Source organism: Microtus ochrogaster, chromosome X (genome assembly GCF_000317375.1).
Source record: "Microtus ochrogaster isolate Prairie Vole_2 chromosome X, MicOch1.0, whole genome shotgun sequence".
Lineage (NCBI taxonomy): Eukaryota > Metazoa > Chordata > Mammalia > Rodentia > Cricetidae > Microtus > Microtus ochrogaster.
This window is the reverse complement of record NC_022026.1, coordinates 52,303,099-52,326,936: the sequence shown is the minus strand read 5'-3', so window position 1 is coordinate 52,326,936 and position 23,838 is coordinate 52,303,099. Positions and strand designations below refer to the sequence as shown.

General features: G+C 39.8%; 1 protein-coding gene across 1 annotated transcript in view; it reads right to left on the bottom strand.

The window, feature by feature from the left end:
• Phex (phosphate regulating endopeptidase homolog X-linked) overlaps window positions 1–23,838 on the bottom strand; it is a 209,149-nt gene that overhangs the window by 15,347 nt on the left and 169,964 nt on the right. The window contains exons 16-17 of the mRNA XM_005358817.3: window positions 8,646–8,700; window positions 1,198–1,265 (exon numbers count right to left, since the gene is read on the bottom strand). Of these exons, the coding sequence (XP_005358874.1) occupies window positions 1,198–1,265; window positions 8,646–8,700 (123 nt within the window). The remainder of the gene's footprint in view (window positions 1–1,197; window positions 1,266–8,645; window positions 8,701–23,838) is intronic.

The following is a 23,838-nucleotide window of genomic DNA, read 5'->3' as shown; positions in this document are numbered from 1 at the left end:
TCTATTCCATGGGAGAGACCTTAGAAGTAAGGTCTGGGACCAATGAGCACCATATGCCTTTGTTTCTTAGTTAAGAGTCTTCTCCCTTAGCCGGGCAGTGGTGGCACAGGCCGCCTTTAATCCCAGAACTCAGGAGGCAGAGATAGGTGGATCTCTGTGAGTTTGAGGCCAGCCTAATCTACAAGGGCAAGTTCCAGGACATCTAGAACTTTTAAACAGAGAAACTCTGTCTCGAAAAACCAAAACCAAAACAAAACACATGAGAAACAGAGAAGCAATCCTGCAAGTTATCCCGTGACTACATACACTCACACTCACAAACACACACAAAGAAATAAATGTCAGAAAAACTTAAAAATGATGACTCTCAAAGGAGATATTTTTAGTTGTTTGTTATTATCTTGCCTTTCCCTTTTGCTTAAATACCATCAGGATACAGAGCATATGTGCACGTTATTAATTTTGAATATATGCCAATATGAAGAAAAATAGAAAAGAAGCACTTGAAATTATACAAAGCAATCAGGCAGCCGAGTTCCCCAGGCTAACTTCTTAATTAAGCCGCACATACAATCATCTCAGGGGCAGAGCTCACACCTCCAGGGAAAACAACATAGGCCGATGAGGAGGAAACACATGACAAAAAAGAAAAGCTACAGCGAGATTCCTGCAGCCACTGTCGGAGCCCCGGAAATCCCATCCCAAACACAAAAGTGATTTCCCGGAAACTGATGTGGGAATGATTTCTTATTAATAAAGAAACTGCCTAGGCCCATTTCATAGGCCAGCCCTTAGATTAATATGTAAGAGCTAGCCAATAAGAGGCTGGAACTAATGGGTCAGGCAGTGATTAAAAGAATACAGTTTCAGTGTAATTATTTCGGGTCATAAGCTAAGCTAGCCATGCGGGCTGCAGGGTGCTGGGGATGCATGGGGACTCAGCTCTGCCGCTCTTATTTCAACAGGAAACTACAAAGTCTTTCTTTTTTTCATTTGACCCTAATCACCAACTGGAATAGTTATTTACTGCAAGCTATCACAGCAAACCATGAGACAAGTTTTCAATCAGCAATCACATTGTTTGAGATAATCTTCAGTTTATGATGATGCCACTATGAAAAGATAATAACGACAATTAACACACTCCAATCAACATCATTATAAAAGCAGCAGCTTGTAAAATAAACTAGTACTTACCATTATTATCAAATCCATGTGTAAATTCATGTCCAACAATTACTCCTATAGCACCATAACTCAGGGATCTATGTCATAAATAGACAATTTGGAACAAATTACAGGCATGAATCTGAGAACATAAGTCTTTAAATTTTTAGTGAAAAGCCAAGATAATGAACTGTTTACTAATAACAGTAAGAATAAAAGTATCCAACAATTACACCCATAAAAGCATAACCCAATTTCTCTAAGCATGCCAGTACTTCTAATGAAAACAAAGGACTCAAGAACAATGGCAATGGGTTTTTGATCCTACTGCACATACTGGCTTTGGGGGAGCCTAGGCAGTTTGGATGTTCACCTTACTAAACCTGGATGGAGGTGGGCGGTCCTTGAACTTCCCACAGGTCAGGGAACCCTGATGGCTCTTCAAGCTGATGAGGGAGAGGGACTTGATCGGGGGAGGGGGAGGGAAATGGGAGGCGGTGGTGGGGAGGAGGCAGAAATCCTTAATAAATAAATAAATTTTTTAAAAAAAGAAAACAAAGGAGTATAATTTCTAACGTTGTCACTGTGACCTTGTATGGGTCTTGGTGTCCCACTCAGTGAAATGAGGGATTTCTAAAGTCCTTTGCAGCTGTAAGACATCTGGGGTTCTATATCTGTTGCAGTGATGTTTTGTATTCATGAACACCTAAAACAGAACTTAAAAACAGTCAATATACTATTTTTTTTGGAAAATTTGTGGCAAAGTCACTATACTCGTAGAAGTCAAATTGTTTTCTAAATGTAGTCATAAAAAAGGAATAGAGCAGAGATTAAAAAGGAGCATTCTGTTTGGGAGTTAGTCACGTTCCTCTGTTTCTGTGACAGACAAGCTGACAGTTGGACTAGCTAACACTGTGAAGCCTTAATCAGATTCGGGGGAAGTGTTATATTATTTCTCTTGACTTCTGAAGAAGCACGTGATAGATCATCTCTAAGGATGGCCACCAACAACTCCAGCTATCCTTAAATACAAATGCCCCCTCTCCTACCTAGATGTGATCTGATCTCTTACCCTTGACTCTGAACTGAGAGAGGCTACTGGAGCTAGACCTTAAGACACCTTGTCGTTTCCTCCTTTCCATAAGTTAGCAAGAATGTAAAGAATCTGACTGCCTGGTTGAAGGGAAAGGGGCCTGGAAAAGCGATGGAGAAACTCCCAAACGTAAGGAACTCTGAAGGGAAAGGAAAGACTTTACTGGGCCCCACCTATTAGAAGAGCAGGAGGGAGGGAGGGTATCCTGAATAGTTCAGCCCAGTGGAGCAGCCCCTGTCAAAATCATAGCCTTGTGAGGCAGACGCTGGCTGTTTGACAGGGCTTTATTATACAGTATAGGTAACTGGAGCACAGCACAAACACAAGAGCTGAGAAAAATCAATGAGCCTTCCAGATGCACGCGTCTAGAATATTCTCTCTAGCATAATCTCCATGAAGACCAAGCCCTCCCCTTAGTCATTTACTGCTAAATTCTCTGTTCCTAGTACAACAATAAGAAAATTAACTGCGATTTAATTCATGATTAATCAGCCTTTTAATGTCATGGAGAGGACATGTCTTATATGGAACTTACTTAAATCAGTTAACCTATAGGTAAGAATTATAGACAATTTAGACCTTTTATTCTAAGATTTGTAATTATGCTAAAAATATTTCACAGTTGGCTCGTGACATATAACATCAACATCAACCAGCACACAGATAGGACCAAAGCTGGAAAGAACAGAATTTTTTGAAGCAACATGTTATTACAGGACGTAATGATCCTTAACATGCTAATTGTTTGTCTCAACTATACCCAAGGAAGTGCTGTGAGATTTAATTTTTCCCCTTGGTGGCAATTCTTTCCTTTGTTATTTCTTTCTTGCAAGGTAATTTGCATTTAAAAAAAACGTTTCCTACTGTTTTTCCATCATTGCAAACCTTCATTAAAGAAGTAAGAGTAAAATTATGCATTTCAATCATAGAGCTATCATAGCCTATGTGGGACAAACTTGTAATTTCACATGGTGCTAATTTTTTGCAGTAGTAGCCAGCATTGTGTGACCAGCAACATTTCAATTTCCAAGATTTCTCAGTCCTCCACAGCCCTCAGTCAATGCTGTTGACTGGATAAGTTTAAGGGATGGACAATGGGAACATACAGAAAATACCCCACAATAAAAATCCCTTAAGAAGAGCTGTTCCAAAAGTTTATTTGCGAGGAAAACAGGGAATTCGGAAAATGACTGAATCATTGTAAGTCTCAATTTTCAGTTACAGAAACACAATCCCTTGAACAAGAGACAAAGAAAAGGTAATTTTGTATGACTAGATAATGTTTTATATTACATTGATGTCTTCTAGTTTTCAATGGAAATTGTTTACTTTAGTATGCCATAAAAAAAAACCCCTCACGTGCCTTTTAGAATACAACTGACTGACTAGGCAGAAATTGGAAGACTTCCTGGCTTAAAAATAAAGCCCTTGGCCAGTACTTGGAAGGGAGAGGCAGATGCATCTCTAAGTTCAAGGCCAGCCTAGTCTACAGAGTTCCAGGAAGGCCAGGACTACACAAAGAAACTGCCAGGCAAAGGGAAAAAACAAACAAAAAAGTGCTCTAAAGGGGAAAGTAACAGTGTTACTTTATTACCTATTCAGTTTCTCTCATTGTGAGCGGGCTTTAACACACACATGAGATTTGCTATCAAATATATTGCTGTCTGGACTCACCATGAGCTCAGGCTGTTATCAAATATGGGCTACCCTACTCCGGTATCTAAAATCATGAAAAGTTTTGTAAAATCCTGTTCAATGTCCTGCCACCTACTTTGGAGTCAGAGAGAATGCGATAAAAAGTTAAAGGCTAGCCTGGACAACTTAGTAACATTGTCTCTCAAAACCATTTTTCAGGTAGGACATAGGAGCACATGCCTCTAATCTTGGCACTGCATTTGAGATACTGATAGGAGCGTGAGACCAGCCTGGGCTATATGTTGAGCCTGTTTCAAAAAGCCCAAACCAACTAACCAAACAGTAAAACCTTCAAAGAGTACTAAGACATCGGTTTGCATCTTTCCAATGATTAGGAGTTCACTTCTCTAATGGAACCTATTACTTCTTAGGGTAGTTCCAAATGAAGTTTCTTCTACACATTTTTCTAGAGTTTCTCAACTGTGCTTTCAACCTATTGGTCCAGTACAGTCACGGGATGAACACCTGCTGACATCTCTAAACACAGAAAAGTATTTGTCACTTAATTTTCCTTCCAAAAGACAAAACAGAGTTCCTGTAATCCTGTAATTTAGGGGGAAAGGCAAGAAGATCACAAGTTCAACGTTAGCCTTACTTACATAGAAACTTCCAGACCGGCAACTTTGAGGCCACAAAAATAAAATAAATAAATAAATAAATAAATAAATAAATAAATAAATAAATAAAAGATTGCAAACCCCAAATTCAAATATTGCCAAGTTCTTTTTTGAATATTGATTTTATTTTATCTGTATGAGTGTTTTGCCTGCACATGTCTGCGTACTATGTACAAAGGGAATTGTGAGCCACTGTGTGGATGTTGAGAATTCAACCCAGATCCTCTGGAAGAGCAACCAGTGCTCTTAACAGCTATGCCATGTTGCAATCCCTCTTCTAAGTTCTTATTTTTAAGTCATGAACCAAAGAATGGCATTTCCCCCAAAACACAGAAAGTAGTCATCAAGCCTTGAGGTTAACCATATCCAAATAAGTTTCCTATAGAACTTGGGAAATGAAGATACCAAGAGGGAAGCGAGGGTGACAATTTCTGGGAACACCTTTGGGTCATGTGGCTGAAGGTCATTTCCATTCCTAATTCTTGCCTTTGGAAATGATTTGGCTTATCTCTGACCTCCCAATTAGACCCAACACTCACACGAAGGCAACTATCAGCAGCTGAGCAAAAGGAAACCTGTTCCTTCGGTTCTGGAAGCTATCCATCAACTAAGAGAAAATAGATGGGAAACTCACTGAACTGTAATTTCTATCCTTTCTATATTCCCACAGCAAAGTACACAAATGATGTTTATCAGGTACTCACTGAAGTGGTATATTAACAGAAAGTGGGTGGCTCACTCAGGTATCAGCTATGGCGCCACCCGAGGTAGTTCTAGCAGACACTATCAAGAATTCTTAAGTTTCTGATTTGTATGATTCTATAAAAATTCCCTGTCTTTGGACCAAATAAACAAATCACTGAATCAATAACTTGCAAACATAACCAGACTATTTCCAAGTTTTCAGGTAAAGTTATATAACAATTGGAGACTCAGTTAAATTATCTATGGTAAGCAGAATCAAACAATGCCAGGATTATTTTTCACTCTGAAGTGATCTTAGAGAATTACTTAAGTGTCTAATTTCATGAATTTAGTGTATACATTTCTAATCTTAATCATGGAAAAAATCAGAATCCAAATGCAAAAAGCTATTCAGCTAAGGATTGGGGGTTACAAACCCAATAACTTCCGTTTTCACTAACAATAGAGCTTCCCTGCCAGGCGGTGGTGGCATAAGCCTTTAATCCTAGCACTCAGGAGGCAGAGGCAGGTAGATCTCTATGAGTTCAAGGCCAGCCTGGTCTACAAGAGCTAGTTCCAGGACATGCTCCAAAGCTACAGAGAAACCCTGTCTCAAAAAAAAAAAAACAAAAACAAAAAAAACAATAGCACTTCCCTGCAGTAGACTCTAGTGCTGCCTGCCTACGTTCCCTCAGAATACAGCATGTCTCAGTGCACCGGCCTCTCTGCTTCTAAGTGCCAACTGAAAAGGAGCTGCCTAAGGAGCTTCTCCAGCCACGTATGGTGGGTACTGCCAGAGAATCCCCTGGGCAGCACCTCTAAATCACTGATGGAATGTGGCCTAGAAGACAGATAACCTAGCCCCCTTATCTTGAAGCATGTTCTGTAGTTCCCCAGCAAGACTGATTTCCAGTTGCCCATTATGATCTGTTAACTTTATAACACGCCTGAGTCAAGCAGAATAATGGCTTCCCCAAGATGCCCTGATGCTAATTTCTGTAACCTGTGAATGTGGTATGTTACATGACAAAGATAAATTAGGGTTGCAAATGAAATTAAGGCTGCTAACCAGATGACCTTAAAAGAGAGAGATAACTCTGAATTATCTGAGTGGGCCCAAAGTAACCCCAAGTGTTTTTAAGAAAAGAAGAGACAAAAATTTATGTCAAAGGGAATGTTACTTTGACATTTTTAAGATGAGGAGGAAGGCCATGGACAAAGGAATGTGCACCCCGCTCTAAAAGTCAGAAAAGATAAGGAAATACTTTATTCCCCAGAACTTTAAAAAAATGCACCTTGTGTTTAACTAGTGAAATCTAGGTTGGATTATACAAGGATAGGCTTCGTGCTTGTATAGTTTTAGTGCTAGCTCACTTTTCCAGCCATAACAGACTCATAGGACACATGTCATTTTCCTCCCCTCTCTGCAGCACCTACCCATCTTCTGCTGGGGTTTCCGGGCACCATGCTCCAAAAGAGCTATTTAAACCCTCATGGCAGGGGCAGCTTCTGAGGAAGCCCAAGTAAAACACAACCATTATATCTCTCTGATAACTATATGTATGAGACATTATGTCATTTAGCTTATAATCATATAAAAGTCCTCATATATCAAAATGCAAACACAAGTGACTCAACTCCTAAAATCAAGACGAATTTTTTCCATGCATTAAAGGACCACAGAACATAAAAAGGACATATAAGAAAGTAATGGTACAGTAGGATCAAAAACCCATTGCCATTGTTCTTGAGTTCTTATTAGTCCTCATTGTCCGCTATGTTCAGCAAGTCTGATTGTATGCTTTTTTTCAGACCCAGGCCAGCTGGCCTTGGTGAATTCCAGATAGAACATCCTCGTTGTCTCAGTGTGTGGGTGTACCCTTCGCGGTCCTGAGTTCCTTGCTCGTGCTCCCCCTCCTTCTGCTCCTGATTTGGACCTTGAGATTTCTGTCCGGTGCTCCAATGTGGGTCTCTCTCTCCTTTCATCGCCTGATGAAGGTTAATATTCAGGAGGATGCCTATATGTTTGTCTTTGGGAGCCTAGGCAGTTTGGATGCTCAACTTACTAAGCCTGGATGGAGGTGGGCAGTCCTTGGACTTCCCACAGGTCAGGGAACCCTGATTGCTCTTCAAGCTGATGAGGGAGAGGGACTTGATCAGGGGAGGGGGAGGGAAATGGGAGGCGGTGGCGGGGAGGAGGCAGAAATCCTTAATAAATAAATAAATTTTAAAAAAAAGAAGAAAAAAGAAATGAAAAAAAGAAAGTAATGGTACTGTTGACAAGGAATATTATGAGAAACTCCACTCTATAGAGAAAGTACAAATTACATACATCTATGGCCTGTTTGCGAACAGCTGTCCCTAAGTCCAAATGTGTCCCTTCTGACCTATATGGTACAGCTATGCTGGCTGTATTTCTAATGACACATTTGATCACCTTACTTCTTTAGAAACTTTAGTATTTTCTGTTCTAAATTCTTCACTAGACATTCAGAGCCCTCCGATATGAAACTAAAATCTTTTTTACATGATTTCTCTTTGTAGACTTGAGCAGCCAAGTCACCCTCTGCCATCCCAGAAAGCACCTTTCTCCCCTTTCTTCAGTTTTTTCACCCAGAAAGGTTTTAGCCCATTTCCTTCTATCCCAGCAATCTTTCAAGTAATTAAATGCAATGAAAAAGAAAATCCTGTGTAGAAAATTGACTTTCCCATCTAGTCAAATACTCTGGGAACAAGGATCAGAAAACAAATACTGAATGAAAACTAATAAGACCTCCAATGCCTTCTTACAGCTGAATAACCATTGACTTGGAATTGACTGTTTAAAAGATTACCGTGAGTTTCAGAGAAAACTTTCAACTTTGGACTTTTAAACAATACTGAGACAGTGACAAACTATGGGAGCTTTTGAAGTTGAACTGAATGCATTTTACATTATGATATGGCTACAAGTCTATGGGGGCCACGGACTGGAATGTGGTGGTTTGAATAAAAACAGATCCCAAAGGGAGTTATACTATTAAGAGGTATGGCATTTTTGGAGTAGATATGGCCTTGTTAGAGGACATGTGTCACTGGTGGGTAGGCTTTGAGGTTTTAGAAGTTCAAGCCAGGCCCAGTGTCTCTCTTCCTGTTGCCTGCTGATCAGAATGTAGAAGTCTCAGCTACATCTCTAGCACCATGTCTGCCCGAATGCCTTTATGATTACCACCATGACACTAACGGACTGAGCCTCTGAACTGCATGCCAGCCCCAATTAAATGGTTTCCTTTGTAAGAGTTGCCATGTCACTTAGAATTTGAAGACAGTCTATAATCTGTCACTTGCCAATGTGACAAGTTCTCCTTTGCTAACTTGTCAAGGACTGGAGTCCTTTCTAATTTACTCACCGAGGGTATTCTGTTCCCCAAAAGAAGGGCTTCTGCAGCTCACCAGCTGGAAATCCTGAGAGGATGGCAAGCAAACAAGACAAACGGTAAGGATGCAGAGAAGATGATTCAATAGCCATACTCTGGTACCAACTACCAAGCTCAGCCAAACTGCATTCCTTATGAATTCATCGGATATCCAAGATATCTACTTAAAAGTGGTGTTAATTCACCTTTCAAACTCAGAATCATTTCAAGGACAATTTGTACAGATAAGCTATTAGTAGAGTCCAGCCTACTAGGAAGTGGGCCCCTTCGTATGGCACCCATAGGCTGCAGGACAGCCAGTAGGTTCCCAGATGTCTATAGGTTTCAGCCCTCGAGTTACCCACTATTGCTGCCACACACGACAGACATAAAGAATAGTTACACATTCGATATGATAGTTTATGTCATTGCCTTGACTGTCTTTGTAGTTGAATCTTGAACTTGCGTTTCCTATGTGGGTTCAAAGGCAATCATGAAGCATGTGTGTGCAAAGAATAGATGCACATGATGTGTACACCAGCTGTAACTAGGGGCCCTTTGCACACCCAAGGAGTACATTTCAGTTGTTTCACACACGGGGGAGTCTAGCAAGATGCAGCCTAACCAGCATAGTTTCGTGTTACTTGGAACTCAACAGTTCTAGACTTGGATAGCCTCGAGAGGCTGTGCTTTCCCTGTTAACTGGAATTTGCTTAGATCACTAAAAGAAGTTAATATTATTAACTTCTAAGAAACAGAATGATTAGAGTTCTCCATCTCATTGTCTCTTCATACTTCCCCATATTGCCCAAACTTTCAAACTAAAATTGGTAACATAGAAGGAAAGGGAAGCATATCTCATTCCTTTACCTCTTAGTCTCTCCTTATTCATCACTAAGGTAAAGGTGAAAAGTTCTGGTAGATAAATGATTAAGAATAAAAGGCCAGCTAGGCGGTAGTGGAGCACTCCTTTAATCCAAGCACTTGGGAGGCAGAGGCAGGCGGATCTCTGTGAGTTCGAGGCCAGCCTGGTCTACAAGAGCTAGTTCCAGGACAGGCTCCAAAACTACAGAGAAACTCTGTCTCAAAAAAAAACCCAATAAATAAATAAATGAATGAATGAATGAATGAATGAATAAATAAATAAATAAATAAATAAATAAAAGACCAAGGATACAGCTCAATGGTAGAACGCTGTATAGTATTTGGGGGGCAGCACTAATACCACCAAAAATAATGGAATAGTAAACTTAGTAGTAGTAGTAATAGTAGCAGTAACAACAGTAGCATAAAAATAGCTGAATTAGTTATGTGTAGTATTTCTAGCTTTCTGATTAAAAAATATGCCAGGTATGTACTGCATAATACAAAGTGTGTCATTTTAGACATTCCTTACACAAGTTAAAAGTGATCCTATTCACATTCAAGACTTGCTTTGGAGCATACAAAGATGAAAGGTAAAATTCATGCTAATGACATAAAATTTTAGCGTTCCTAAGAACAGCAGTAAATGGCAAATCGAAACACTGTTGATGAGTCAAAAGAGAGGAGGACACTCTCCATTTTAACCCTCGTGGCAGCATTCATGCAGCTTCCTGCACAAGAGGCCACACATCTTCATTTTACACTAAGCCCCAGAAATTAGGTAGTTGGTCGTGGAGATAGAAGAATGCGAGAAACACTCGGCTTTGTCCTTCCAAGTCACTACTAAACTGTGTGCCCTGAGCTGATCCTTGGAGTTGTGCGAAACAGTCATTGCAGCTGGGAATTCAAAGGCGAGAGAAAGAGGAGGGAAGAGGGAGAAAAGGGGAAAGAGGGAAAGAGACCTTCTGCAATGTCCTTGTCTGCTTGAGAGCAGCTGCTCTAGGCCCCATGAGACAAAATGTTCTTTCATGAATTAAAATGCTCCTCTGCGCTCTGCTCAACCTTCTACCGCCCCTCCATGCCAGGACACTTCGAGGGGAAATGAAGGCAGGGAAGCAAGTCTTGCATTTAGAGATGAAGTACTCATTTCCCAAAACTCTTCTATTCTGTGTCTTTTATTAATAAGATCAGACTTTGAGATTTCAAGATACATAAACCTAATTGCAAAACAGAGATGGAGTGAGTTAATGCTTCTCTCTCCCTGCTGCTTTCAAATAAAGGAAAGCACAGCAAATACATTTGAATTTCAAGGGGCAATGTTACTTTAATCTTTATAATTTTCACATTCTCTTAAACATCTTTGGCATCTTTACATGGATAGCCCATCCTCTTTTTCTGGAGATTTGATTTTAGTAAGCTATTCTGATACATATATATGCAAATATATATTATATATAAATGCAAATCATGGTGTTTATATGAAAATTCCACTTCCCATAATAAATCACCCCAAAGCAATGATATTTTTCTAATAAGAACAATGATCAGAAACCAAAGTGATTTAATTATTCAGTCATTATGGCTTCCCTGCCTGGTAATGTGCCCAGCTGGAAGCAGTTATGTCCACCGCCAACCTTGTCACAGGAAAACATCTGACACCTGCATAAGCCTTCATGGCGGCAGCCTTGGTGTCTTAGGGGTCCCAGTCTCCAGTGCTGAGGCCGTCACATCAGCCTGATCAGCTACATCTTCTCAACTTGTCAGGGCCTTGAAACTCAATAGTGATAAACGGAAGAATCCGATGCCCTTAGGCATGTTTTGCTGAAGTGAATGGATTAACAGTGTAAGCTGCATCTTTTGGAGATGTCAACTAGCAAGAATGATAGATGGAAATCCCAACGGGGTCAATTCAATATCTTATCTTATAAAGTGAGTAAGTTGTATTAGCAAAGGTGGAAGTGAGAAATAAATAAATGAAAAGGGAATACTTTCCCACCACACTCTCTCTCATAGGTGTCTGTTCTGTTTTCTCATTCTAGTTCAGTGTTTCCCCGTTGCAGAACCACTCATCACATGTTCCAGACTTTTAAAGTCCCCTTTTTAAAATTAGTGTATCAGTGTGTTTATGGGAAGCATTCCTCACACTGTGTGTGTGTGTGTGTGTGTGTGTGAGAGAGAGAGAGAGAGAGAAATTGAGAGAGAGAAATTGAGAGAGAGAGAAATTGAGAGAGAGAAATTGAGAGAGAGAAATTGAGAGAGAGAGAAATTGAGAGAGAGAGAAATTGAGAGACGGGCGGAGGGTTGGAAAAGATTACTTTGTAAGAAGTATGGTAGGAGGGTAAGTTGTTGCAAGCATTTTTTAAAGGATTAAATGTCTGTGATGTTTTGAGAACTCTAAGAGATAATAAACTAAGGAGAAACATGACATTTGGTGCAGTGTATGACATTCCTATGTAGTGTATATAATGGATAGATATATGAACACATGTATGATTTCAATTCTACTCTAACAGACTGTGTTTTATTAGTGAAAAGACAAGACAATTTTCTTCCAACACAGGCAGATAGAGTGGGGCAATTCCAAGACGAAGCTCCGGTTTTGCATTTTTGCTTATGCACACCTCCATTCCTGCGCAAAGCAGAAGCCACCTGTGCTGAGCTACCTGGGAGATGACGAAGTGCTCATGTCCATACACTTCGGCATGCTCAACTATTTTCCGTCACTTTGTGCTTTAAAAGCCACATCTGTTGTCAAAACTGTCGACTTCAGGTAACTCTTCTACCACTACACGATAACTCTTGAGGGGAAAAGGGGAGGGGGGGAAAGAGAACTTGAGGGAACACGATGGTCAACATAGGGGAAGGAAAGAGGCAGAACAAGGAAAGAGATATCTTGATTGATGGAGCCATTATGGGGCTAGCAAGAAACCTGGCACTAGAGAAATTCCCAGGAGCCCACAAGAATGACCCCAGCTAAGACCTTAAGCAATAGTGAAGAGGGGGCCTGAACTGGCCTTGCCCTGTAGTCAGATTGATGACTATCTTAAATGTCACCATAGAACCTTCATCCAGCAACTGATGGAAACAGAGGCAGAGATCCACAGTGGAGCACTTGGTTGAGCTCCCAAAGTCCTGCCAAAAAGAGGGAGGAACGATAATATGAGCAAAGGGTCCAAGACCATGATGGGGATACCCACAGAAACAGCTGACCTGAGCTAACGGGAGCTCACTGGCTCAGGCCTGACAGTGAAGGAACCAGCAAAAGGACCAAACTAGGCCCTCTGAATATGGGTGACAGTTATGTGGCTGGGGCAGACTGTGGGGCCACTGGCAGTGGCACCAGGATTTATTCTTGTTGCATGTACTGGTTTTTTGGAACCTATTCTTTTTGGAGTAATACCTTGCTCAGCCTAGATACAGTGGGGAAGGCCTTGGGCCTGCCTCAAAGCAATGTGCGAGGATTTGTTAACTGCAGACGGGAAGGAAGCCTTACCCTCTCTGAGGAGTGGATGAAGGGGATGAAGGAAACGGGAGGAGGGGAGGGAATGGGAACTGGGATTGATATGTAAAATGAGAAAAGATAGTTTTTTTAAATAAATAAATTCAAAAAAGAGGCAGCTCCCCAAACACCAAATGTCATAGCAAATACCACTTCCTTCCAAGAGAAAGTGGCAATTTTATCATAGTATTTGTATATTTGCCCATTTAACACATAAAAATATGCTACGTTTCTGAGTAGGCCCCCACTTTTCATTTGAAATTTGTGAGTGATAAGGTTTTTTTCATATTTATTTTTAATCATGTGTTGGTGTATGGGCAGGTATGTTCATGTGTGTGCCATTGTCCTCAGAACCCAGAGACATTGGATCTGTATGGAGCTGGAGTTTCAGGAAGTTGTGAGCAGTCCAGTGTGCGTGCTGGCAACTCAACTGGAGTCTTCTGTAAGAGCAAGATGCCCTCTTAACAACTTAGCCGTCTCTCCAGCACCAATTAATCAATTTTTGATTGTCGTATGGCCCATACTCATTTCCCTGTAAGCTCTGTGGCTTTTATTACATAATTTTGTAGACTGCAGTAATCTTTACAAATTCATGTCATGGTATAGCAGGGAAGTATTCACATGTGGTAGCTGCCCTCAACTGTTATCACGTAGAAGAATCAGATCCTGTTTAACTATGCTTTACTAAGCGTCGCTTTGTAGGTCTCTCTAGTTATTAGTTAGTTTGGAATAGGGCTTCAAATGTCCATCTCTACCACTGTATGTAGTAGTCTAGACACCACACTTGGAGTACCACTGCCCAAGAGTTTGTCCAAGAACACTCTGGAGTTCACTGTTGCATAGTGTATAGTTAAGACCACACCGAAGACTATTATGTAGCAAATGAAGAAGAAAAAGGCCAGTCTTAAAATTCTAGTATGAAAATTTTTCCAGGAGCTGTTGTTGGAATAATGCCAGGTATGGACATGGAGATATAAACAGTATTTAATGGCTAACCTGTTAGTACATACATATACATGCATATTTTTGTGTATGTGTGTGCATATTCAATGTACCTGTCAAATACAGAAAAAAATGGTTGTAGTAATCATCTTTTGGAAAAAATTTATATTCTGGGTAAACATGAATGGTTTACATTTTGATCAATCAATGGTACCAACTTTTATCATCAAACTTAGCTGTTTTAGAATTGTGTGTGTTTACCAAAAATTCTTCTAAAATCTATATAAAAACAGTTAACTAAGCTTACATGGTGTTGTTTTGTTCTTCTATTGTTAACACTCACAAATTCCATTTCTATTTCTAGCAAAAAATAAGGCTTGTAGTTATAGAATTTCAATGAGTCCAATTGTAACAAAATAAAATATTGGCGCCTCTATGCTGTAATCCCCTCATTGTTTATTGTGATCACTTCTCTTTCTCTAATTTGCACCCGGGAAAGCCACAAGGCCCCACTTCTAGGTTTCTTCCTGGGTCAACATCTCATTTTGACTAAAACTTCCTCATTATAACTCTTCTATCAGTGAATACTGACTAACTTCACTGGAGCGCAGCCAAACGTTGACCATCGAATGTAAACTGCCCCGGTTGCTAGCATCATTGCCAAAGAACCAATCACATTTAGTGGGTGATAACCCCAAGTTCAACCATCTGACGTCTATAGTCATCAAATCACAGCCTGACTGTAGCTACAGTTTTTCAGGGGAAATTAAATGTCTCAATGTTTCAGAGCTTTCAGCATCCATCTTATTGTAAAATCACACCAATTAGATTTCTTAAGTACAAAGCATATAAAGAAGAAAATAAAATTAATCAATTATCCCATCACTCAAACATTAAGAAAGTAAATGAATATACTCAGGGCTAACAAATTCACACTATATAGGGATATGTCAAGCAGGAATAATTCTCCCTCATCTCCACCCATTTCTGCCCAACATTGATCTATCTTTCTGCCACTCTCTGCAGGGCTTACTTTAGCTATTTGTTCAAATGTCACCTCACCCCCCTGGTGTTATCTTCTGCAACTCACTGTAACACTCAGCTACTCTCCATCTTAATAGACAACCAATCTTGCCATAGGAATTTCAAGTTTCATAATATAATGGGATTTTTAAATTATTTCTTTTGTTTCTAAGATTATAATATAATTACACCATTTCTTCCTTCCTTGTCCTCCCATCAAACCTTCTCACATGCCCCTCCTTGTTCTCTTTCAAATTCATGGCCTGGTAGAGGGATTTTTCATTTTATTTAGTCTTATTATTTTTTTCAATGTAATACCCTCAGAACTAGAACACCTGGCAATTACCTGTGAAGTGGATGGAATCCCTACTGTATGAACTTTAAAAGGGTGACTAAGGTTAAAGCATTACCTGTAGTTCTGATAATATTTTGTTAGCAGAAATCAAAAGTGCATGTTGCATTAAGTACTACCAATGAATTCCTTCTTGAAGCTTCCATCCTCAGTGCCAGATCTGGAATGTGTTCCATTATTCAAGTTTGACTTTCATGTTCTTTCTAGATGAGAGCTGTGCTGGCTCTTGCTATGATGGCAAAACTCGTATGGTTTTGAAGCCAACACAAAGTCCATCAAAAAGCAGTGTGAAGGCTGGGAAGATGGCTCAGTGAATAAATGCTGTCCATACAAGCATGAAGACTTAAGTTGGGAATCCCCAGCACCCACGGAAAAGGCCTGTAATCTCAGTGCAGCAGCCTAGCCAATCAGTGAGAGACACTGTTTTAGAAAATAGGCGAGTACAATCAGTGAAGACACGACTCATCATCTAGCCACAACACTCTCAAGTGGACACACATGAGAACATAGACACAATGGGCAACTATGAACACACCGAGAAGTCCTGCCTACCTTTAGATAAGTTCTACCACACTATTTCCCCTGGGTCCTCTCTACTTTCCCAGCAACGAATTGAAATGAAGTATACTGTCCTTTCTAATGTTTATGGAACAAACTGAGGAGAGAAAATTGGACAAAACTAGACAAAAATTCTTGACCTGTGAATCCTGACCCTAATAGCAATTTCATTCCTCTCTCGTTTTTGCTCTTTCCCTGTAGCTGCAGCATGCATTTATGCCACGTAACCTTGAGACTACAATTCAAGGTAATCATCTCATAGCAAACGCTCTGGAAACACTGCTTTGCAGAGGTTTCTCTTATTCAGAAATTTCGCTTTTTCATATCGACACAAATCCTATTGCTTTTCAAGACATCCTTGAGGAGGACTCCCACATATTTTCCTTCGGTTTCTGTGTTTAGTCACACTGGTCAAAGATGGAAGGCCTCAAACTTCTATTGCCAGTGTTCAAAGCCCAGCACACTAACATTCTCCCTTCTTCCTGTCAAATTTCATGAAAATTTATTAACAAAAAGGAAGGCAACGCAAACGTTTCTAAATCCAGAACCATTTCGTTCAATATCCCTTCTGACTCTGGTGAAGGGATTAGCATTATTAAATTATTTAGTTAGGATTCTTCCAGATGCCTCTATGGCAGAAATGACAGTGGCAGATGCAAAGTTCAGTCGCCCACAAAAAGTAATAGGGACGTTTCAAAAGAAGAATCCAAATGGGCTTGAGATTATGTAGGCTGCAGTACAAAGTTAAGAATTGAATAAAAGGTTTGGACTTGCTGCAACTCCTTTCTATAGAGATAAACTTGGGGTTCTTCAATGACTAAGTATATGGGTCTTTGAGTTCTTATAAAAATGTGCTTGTCAGAGGAATCTAAAATGGCTGAAAGACACTTAAGGAAGTGTTCAACATCCTTAGTCATCAGAGAAATGCAAATCAAAACAACTCTGAGATTCCATCTTACACCTGTAAGAATGGCCAAGATCAAAAACACTGACAACAACTTATGCTGGAGAGGTTGTGGGGCAAAGGGAACATTTCTGCATTGCTGGTGGGAGTGCAAACTGGTACAGCCCCTTTGAATGTCAGTGTGGTGATTTCTCAGAAAATTTGGAAACAACCTTCCTCAAGACCCAGTAATACCACTTTTGGGCATATACCCAAAGGATGCTCAATCGTGCCACAGGGACATGTGCTCAACTATGTTCACAGCAGCATTGTTTGTCATTGCCAGAACCTGGAAACAACCTAGATGCCCCTTGACTGAAGAATGGATAAGGAAAATGTGGTACATTTAAAAAATGGAGTACTACACAGCAGAAAAAAATAACAACATCTTGAATTTTGCAGGCAAATGGATGGAGCTAGAAAACACCATTTTGAGTGACGTAACCCAGACTCAGAAAGACAATTATCACATGTATTCACTCACAAGTGATTTTTAAACATAAAGCAAAGAAAACTAGCCCACAAATCACAATTCCAGAGAACCAGAAAACAATGAGGACTCTAAGAGAGACATACATAGATCTAATCTACATGAGAAGTAGAAAAAGACAAGATCTCCTGAGTAAATTGGGAGCGTGGCGACCTTGGGAGAGGGCTGAAGGGGAGGGGAGAGGATGGGAGCAGAGATCTCAATAAATACAAAAAAACGTGGTTGTTGGTAATATTTGTTGTTCAAGGACTGATGATGTCCATGCAATATTCTACTGCATTATTACTTTTTCAATTAATAGAATATTTGGCTTTTGAATGGAGTTGTTCATTATTAATAAGGGCTTTGATTTAGTGCATATTATGACAACTATTTTATTTTCAAAGGCTTAGACACTAGTCTTATATGACCAAATGAATCCAAATATAAGTCTGCACTTGAAAGTTATTGATGATCTGCCATCCTAGTGAGTAAGGCATTGCTTCTTGTTGAGTTTCACTTGTAGCTACATTCTGCTTATACATTTAGTTGTTTCATTTACCCCGTTCAATAGTTTCTATCTCTATAACTCACCAAGTGAATGTAACTTATTATTCTAAATTCAGAATTGTCAGCGTATTAAACACATTATAAAACCTATCTCAAGCATTGGGTTTGGTCATGATGATGGAACTACTGACCACCAATATTTACCGAGTCTCTGTGATATTCTAAGCCACATGGTTAAGTTCTGATAATACAAACATCATATATTATCAAAGTATATATAGTCTAGAGAATAAGAGAATGCTACTGAACAATGGTATCTTGCAAGACCTAAAGAAAAAGGTGAACCTATTCTATGCTTTCTAATGTACAAAGAAAAGAAATACAGGATTCATAGAAGATGTACAGAGGAGTTTGGAGAGGGGGCATTATTTATATAAACATCTATACTAATGGGTAGAAGATATAGTTGATAAAAATAAAATCAATTGACTTTTCAGGCAGGAAATCTTAGGACACTTGTTTTCAAAATGTGGTTTGCAGACCAGCAACATCAGAATTCTCTGGGCACTTGTTAGAGATGGGAATATTGAACCCCTGCCCCAGACCTGCTCAATCAAGAACACTGGGAATGGGCTTCTGAGTTTCAACCAACCATTTGTATTACTGAGTCCTACCAGTTTATAACAGAATAACTATTCTTAACTCCAACTACAAATTAGAATACTGACCAATGCTCTTGCCCAAATCTATTGAGGTGTAATATCTATGATGTTGTCCACTTGTAACTTGACCATGCAAACAGTAAAGAACTGATCATGTTTAAGATAACTGAACCATAGCTCAACCCTCCTGGTTTATTCCACCTCTGTTATCACATATTTGGGATATGATATTTTTCCATGAACTTTCTTCAGGCTATGCTTTCCAAGATTAACCTTTATATGACCTAAAAAGATATGATTGTGCTAAAGGAAAAATATACATTTAGTTGTAATTGCCTTGAAAAGTCCAGAATGAATGCTAAAAGAGAATAAGTATTATATCCTGTTCAGTATCAATTCTGGTTATTGGATAACCTCAATAGCACTCTTCTTGAGTGGTGGCATCAGTTGGGGCATGAAAAATGCTGCAGTTACAAAGCACTTTTGGTTATGCCTTTTTCGATGTTGTTATAAAAGGATTTCATTGTCATTACTGCTAAGATTAATAGCAGCTTTTTACTCAAGTTGGCATCTTGCAATAGTTTGGAGAATGCCAACCTTCCCATTTCCAGAAAATATCTCATTCTACCAGCTGTGTCGCCTGTCATGGGATTCAGCAAGATGCCTTAGCCATCTGCTGGCTTCCTGCAGGTAACCTCCTGCCACCAGATCTAGCGGCCTCGAGCGGGCAAGCAGAAAGCAGATTCTGAAATCTGCCCTCCATCTTGCAGCTTTCTCTGATGACCATTCTATTCTATGTCTGTCATATCAGCCTTATTCCACAACAAACGCCATCTCTCGCCTTTCCCAGAGTTAGCAACCAACCCCATTTGTCCAGGACTAAAGAGATGCCTTGAATATAGTAATTCTCAGTATTAAAACTGGAATAGGCCCTGGCAAATGAAAAGAAATTAAAAACACTGCTTTCATCCTCTAAGTCTGACCTATTTTGTATTGGCAGAATTTTAGGGCACAATCATTCTCAGCATTTGGCATCTTTCAAAGTCATTTGGTGATTAAAATCTTACTAAGATTCAAGGGGCTGGTACATAACCACCAGAGTTTATTATTTAGTAAAAAGGGTCCAAACAATGCCCATTTGTCACAAGTAGTGGTGATGTTTTTGGTCCCCAATAAACACACTTTAAATAGTTCAACTTTCTGAAACAGAGAAAATACAAATCCCTGCCTCCACCCCAGTACGAAGCTCTGTCTGGTCCTTTCATATAAATAAGTGCTGCCCTAGGCAGGAAACAATGACACTAACATCAGTGATGCTCGGCCTAGTCCTGGGAATATTAGGCAAATAAATATTAATGAATGCCTGTGTGTCCCACTAAAGCCCTATCTGTTTATTTGATAATGATTTCATCAATAACGACACGGCTCCAATTCCCCCATATAAGTTATACCAAAAACAAAAAACTCACAGTTTCTTTGTTAAGTCTCTTCCAGTGTCATCCCTTAAGATGCAAACTCACCAATACATATGTCTGTTGATGGTAAAGGCATAAAATGAAAAAAGAAAACAGGACTGGAAATATAGCTTAGTGTTGCTGTTCTTCCTTAGTTGCTTGAGGTCCTAGATTCAAGTTGCAACATTAAAAAACAAACACTCCTCTTGGGTGGCAAAGTACTTTTTTTTTTCAATTCTGTGACCTTCTTTAGGGTATGTTCCTAGAAGTGCAAGAGTTTCTGTAGTAAGTGATATTTAAGTTGCATCCTACAAAAATAAACGACAACTTTCTTTTTCAAGGGCGGTCACATAAGGATGGGAACATGAAGATAGATTAGTGAGCCTGACCCTGAGTTCCCGTCTCGCACGGTTGTGTTCCAGGATCTTGGTGCTCACCTTCTAGCTCACAGCCAGAGCGCTCTCAGCCGGTACCCATTCACACCTTCAGATAGACCCTAACAACCATCCCATCCTTTCTGTTGCCTACCTGCCTGGTCCATTACAAGAGACACAGCCGTTTGCAGATACCTCACAGGCAGCAGACTGAGGCCCTACAGCCACTGCTCCTTAGTCTCACTCAGTAATGGGCTTTTAGGAGACTGTGGGCTTAGCAGTTGCCGATACTCCTGTTTACTCATGAAGACTTCAGAGAATATTGTTCTTAGCTGTCTCCTGGGTCAGAGATAATCTTAAAACACCTCCAGCAGGTGCTTGTTAAGTATACCATCTGTCAATTTTGCAAACTGTTGCGAGTTTGTTCATGACTTAACTTCATCCGTCTCAACAAACTTTTGAAATCTTATTGTAAATTTTTGTGAAATGCTCACTTTCTGGGGAATACACTTTAATATTCTTTCTAAGGCATTTTACAGTATCTGCCTATCAAGTAATCTACCTTCAATTCCCCCTTATTCTAAGGGACCAAGAAAGCGGTGGACTTAAACCCAGGGCTTGAAGTGTGCAGCATGCTTAGAGGTGGCAAAAGGAAAGTGCATTCATTGTCACAGCCCTTCCGTGGACGTGGGATCAATAGGACATGGTTCCATCTCACCTTCTGATATTCAACTACCTTCTGGCTGACCTCACATCCTATAGTCTTGCCATATCAAACGAGAAAGAATCCTCCAGTAGTGGAATTTGTGAAAGTATATTCAATGATTATTTGAAGATATCTTGCTAAACATTCACGTGTCGCTCATATAATTCTCATATTTCTTACCCCGTTGAACAGTATAGTGTAAGGATTAAAAGAATACAATCAATAAACTGGGTTACCCTCCCATACCTGCTTTGATGCTTCATCTTAGCTGTCAATTTAATTGGATCTGGAATCAACTAAGAGATGTACATCTGTATAGATAAGCTATTCTCTGGTTTGGATTCAGTGAGGAGGGAGAAAGCCCTCCCGCAGAGTGGGTGGTACTCTCCAGCAGCAGTCCCGTTTAAGATGGTCCCAAGGAAAAGCTGTTGCTTTTTACCTGTCCAGCTTCACTCCTTGCTGGTGAGAGCACCTACTTCACTGATGTTATTGTTGCTACCATCCGTTGCTAACATCAAAGCCAAGCTTCCTCAGCCTTTCGACACGAACTGAAGCCCAGTCCAGGATTTCAGTGTCATCTTGAGATAACTGAAACATCTAGCTCAAGAACTGAGCAGTTACTGGGTCACTTACCCTGACTAATACACCTGCAGTTCACTAGTGTTGCAATCTTCAGCACATTATTTCACCCCTCTGACCTCTAGTTTCCTCTTCTGTAAAATGAACGCATGGTACAAAGTTGTATAGCTAGTATGGAAATTCTACATAATAGACGTGCACGTAGTAGGTACATTAATAGGTTCCCAGCATAGATGAGTGCACAGTGTGACCACTATACCCACTTGGTGTGAGTTTTTCAAGTAGAAGTGGAAATGGTTGAACATGATATTATATATTATCATTTTTCAGTTACTAGAGAAGGCTCTCGAGATTTAACTTGCCCATTCCCTAACTCCCTCTTAGCGAGGTCAGTGCCCAAGATTAGGTGCTCTCCATCTTTCTCTTAGGCCATGTCAGAAACTCTTAGCTTGTCCAGGCAGCCTGACTTCCTCCCTCTTTGAGCCATTATCTTTAAGAATAAAACTAAGAAAATAAATTGATTTTATTTTTTACTTCCTAAAGAAAATACACCGATCCCCTATTCTTTACCATGATCTATACGTCCAGTATCAATTTTTCCCAAGAATCGTATTATGCCCTTTGCTCTCTAAAGCACCAGGCAGCCTGTGTTTCAGCATACGTGAGCATTCTCACAGTCCACTCCTGCACCGTGCACAGCTCAGCACGCTACCTTTACAGCGGTCATCCATCCCATATCACTTCTTCTCTGCCTAGAGAACTTTCCTTTCCTTCAAAAGTCTTCTCAACCCTTTTCACCAGAAATCCAATTGTGGCTCAGCCAGATTAAATTACTCCTCTGCAGTAGCTCTCAGAATACATTGAATAAGTCACTATGATGTCCTCTAAATGACCAGGTCACAAGTCTCTCACCCAACTCATCAGAAGCAAGCATTAGTATCTGGCTATGAATTACTTACTCTGATCTGTATTTTCTTCTAAGCATTTAATATGTTATTTCACATCCACAGTTCTATAAGATAGTTATGTCACCTCCATTTTATTTTAAAAATTAAACTATTAAAGATGTTGAGAAACTTAGTCAAGACTTAAAGCTACTAGTGACCAAGTCAGGATTCAAAATCAAACTGTCCCACTTGAGAGCACACAGTATCAGCTATCAGTATTGTACCATGCTATGCATCCATGTTTAAGCTCAGTACCTGGCAATGTTATAATGCTACATATAACAAATCATCTCCAAACATACTTTCTTAAAACCATAAACATTCTCTCTCAGTTTCTCTGGGCCAGGGATTCAGCAACAGCTTTTTGGGGGGAGGTTGTCTGAAGGTCTCTTGGGAGACCACAGTCAAAATGTTTGACTTAGTTGTGGTCACCCAAATGCTGGGACTGAAGGACCTGCATGGTGTTTGAAGTGGACAGAAGGCCTACGGAGCCTCACCCGTGAGCCTCAAGCTGCTTGAGTGACCTCATGATGATCGACTTCTCCCAGAGGGATAAATCCAAGAGAGTTCAAGTTACGATGTCGTTTATGGCCCAGCCTCAGAACTCATACTCTGTTATGTTTATAAAATCCCACTGGGTACAAAGCTGAGCTTTAACTCACTGTGGGAAGGGGCTTCAGAGAGCTGTAGATACCAAGAAATGAGGAATACTCCAACTCCTAGAATGTTAAGTGGGAACATGTTCTAGATCATGGCTTCTTCAGCTTTTCTACTCACAACTCCTTCACACCCAAGAAATTTTTATTTGATTTTGACATACGCATATGTGTGCATATTTATGTATATTAATCAGATATTTCCTGATAATAAATGATAAACGTATTATAAAAATAAATGTATTATAAAACAACTTTTTGGTATACACATATTTATCATGTATTAAAGATAAAAATCTGCATGCTAATGAGATGGATCTTTTTATTTATTTTTACATAAGAATTAAATCTTGGATGAATATTTAATGCTGTGGGATATAAAGTATCTTCAGCATTTTCAGAGTTTTTAATTGTTTTTAAATATGTATTTATTTTATATGTATGTCTTGCACCATATGCATGCAGGTACCTGTGGAGGCCTGAAAAGGCTTGGATTCCCCTGCAGCTGAAGTTAACATACATAACATACAAACCAAGTACATGTGAGCTGCAGGATTTGAATGTTGAAAAGTGAACCTGGGTCCTCTTCAAGTGTAACAAGTATTCTTAACTGCTTAGTCATATCTCCAGTCCCAATATTTATACATAT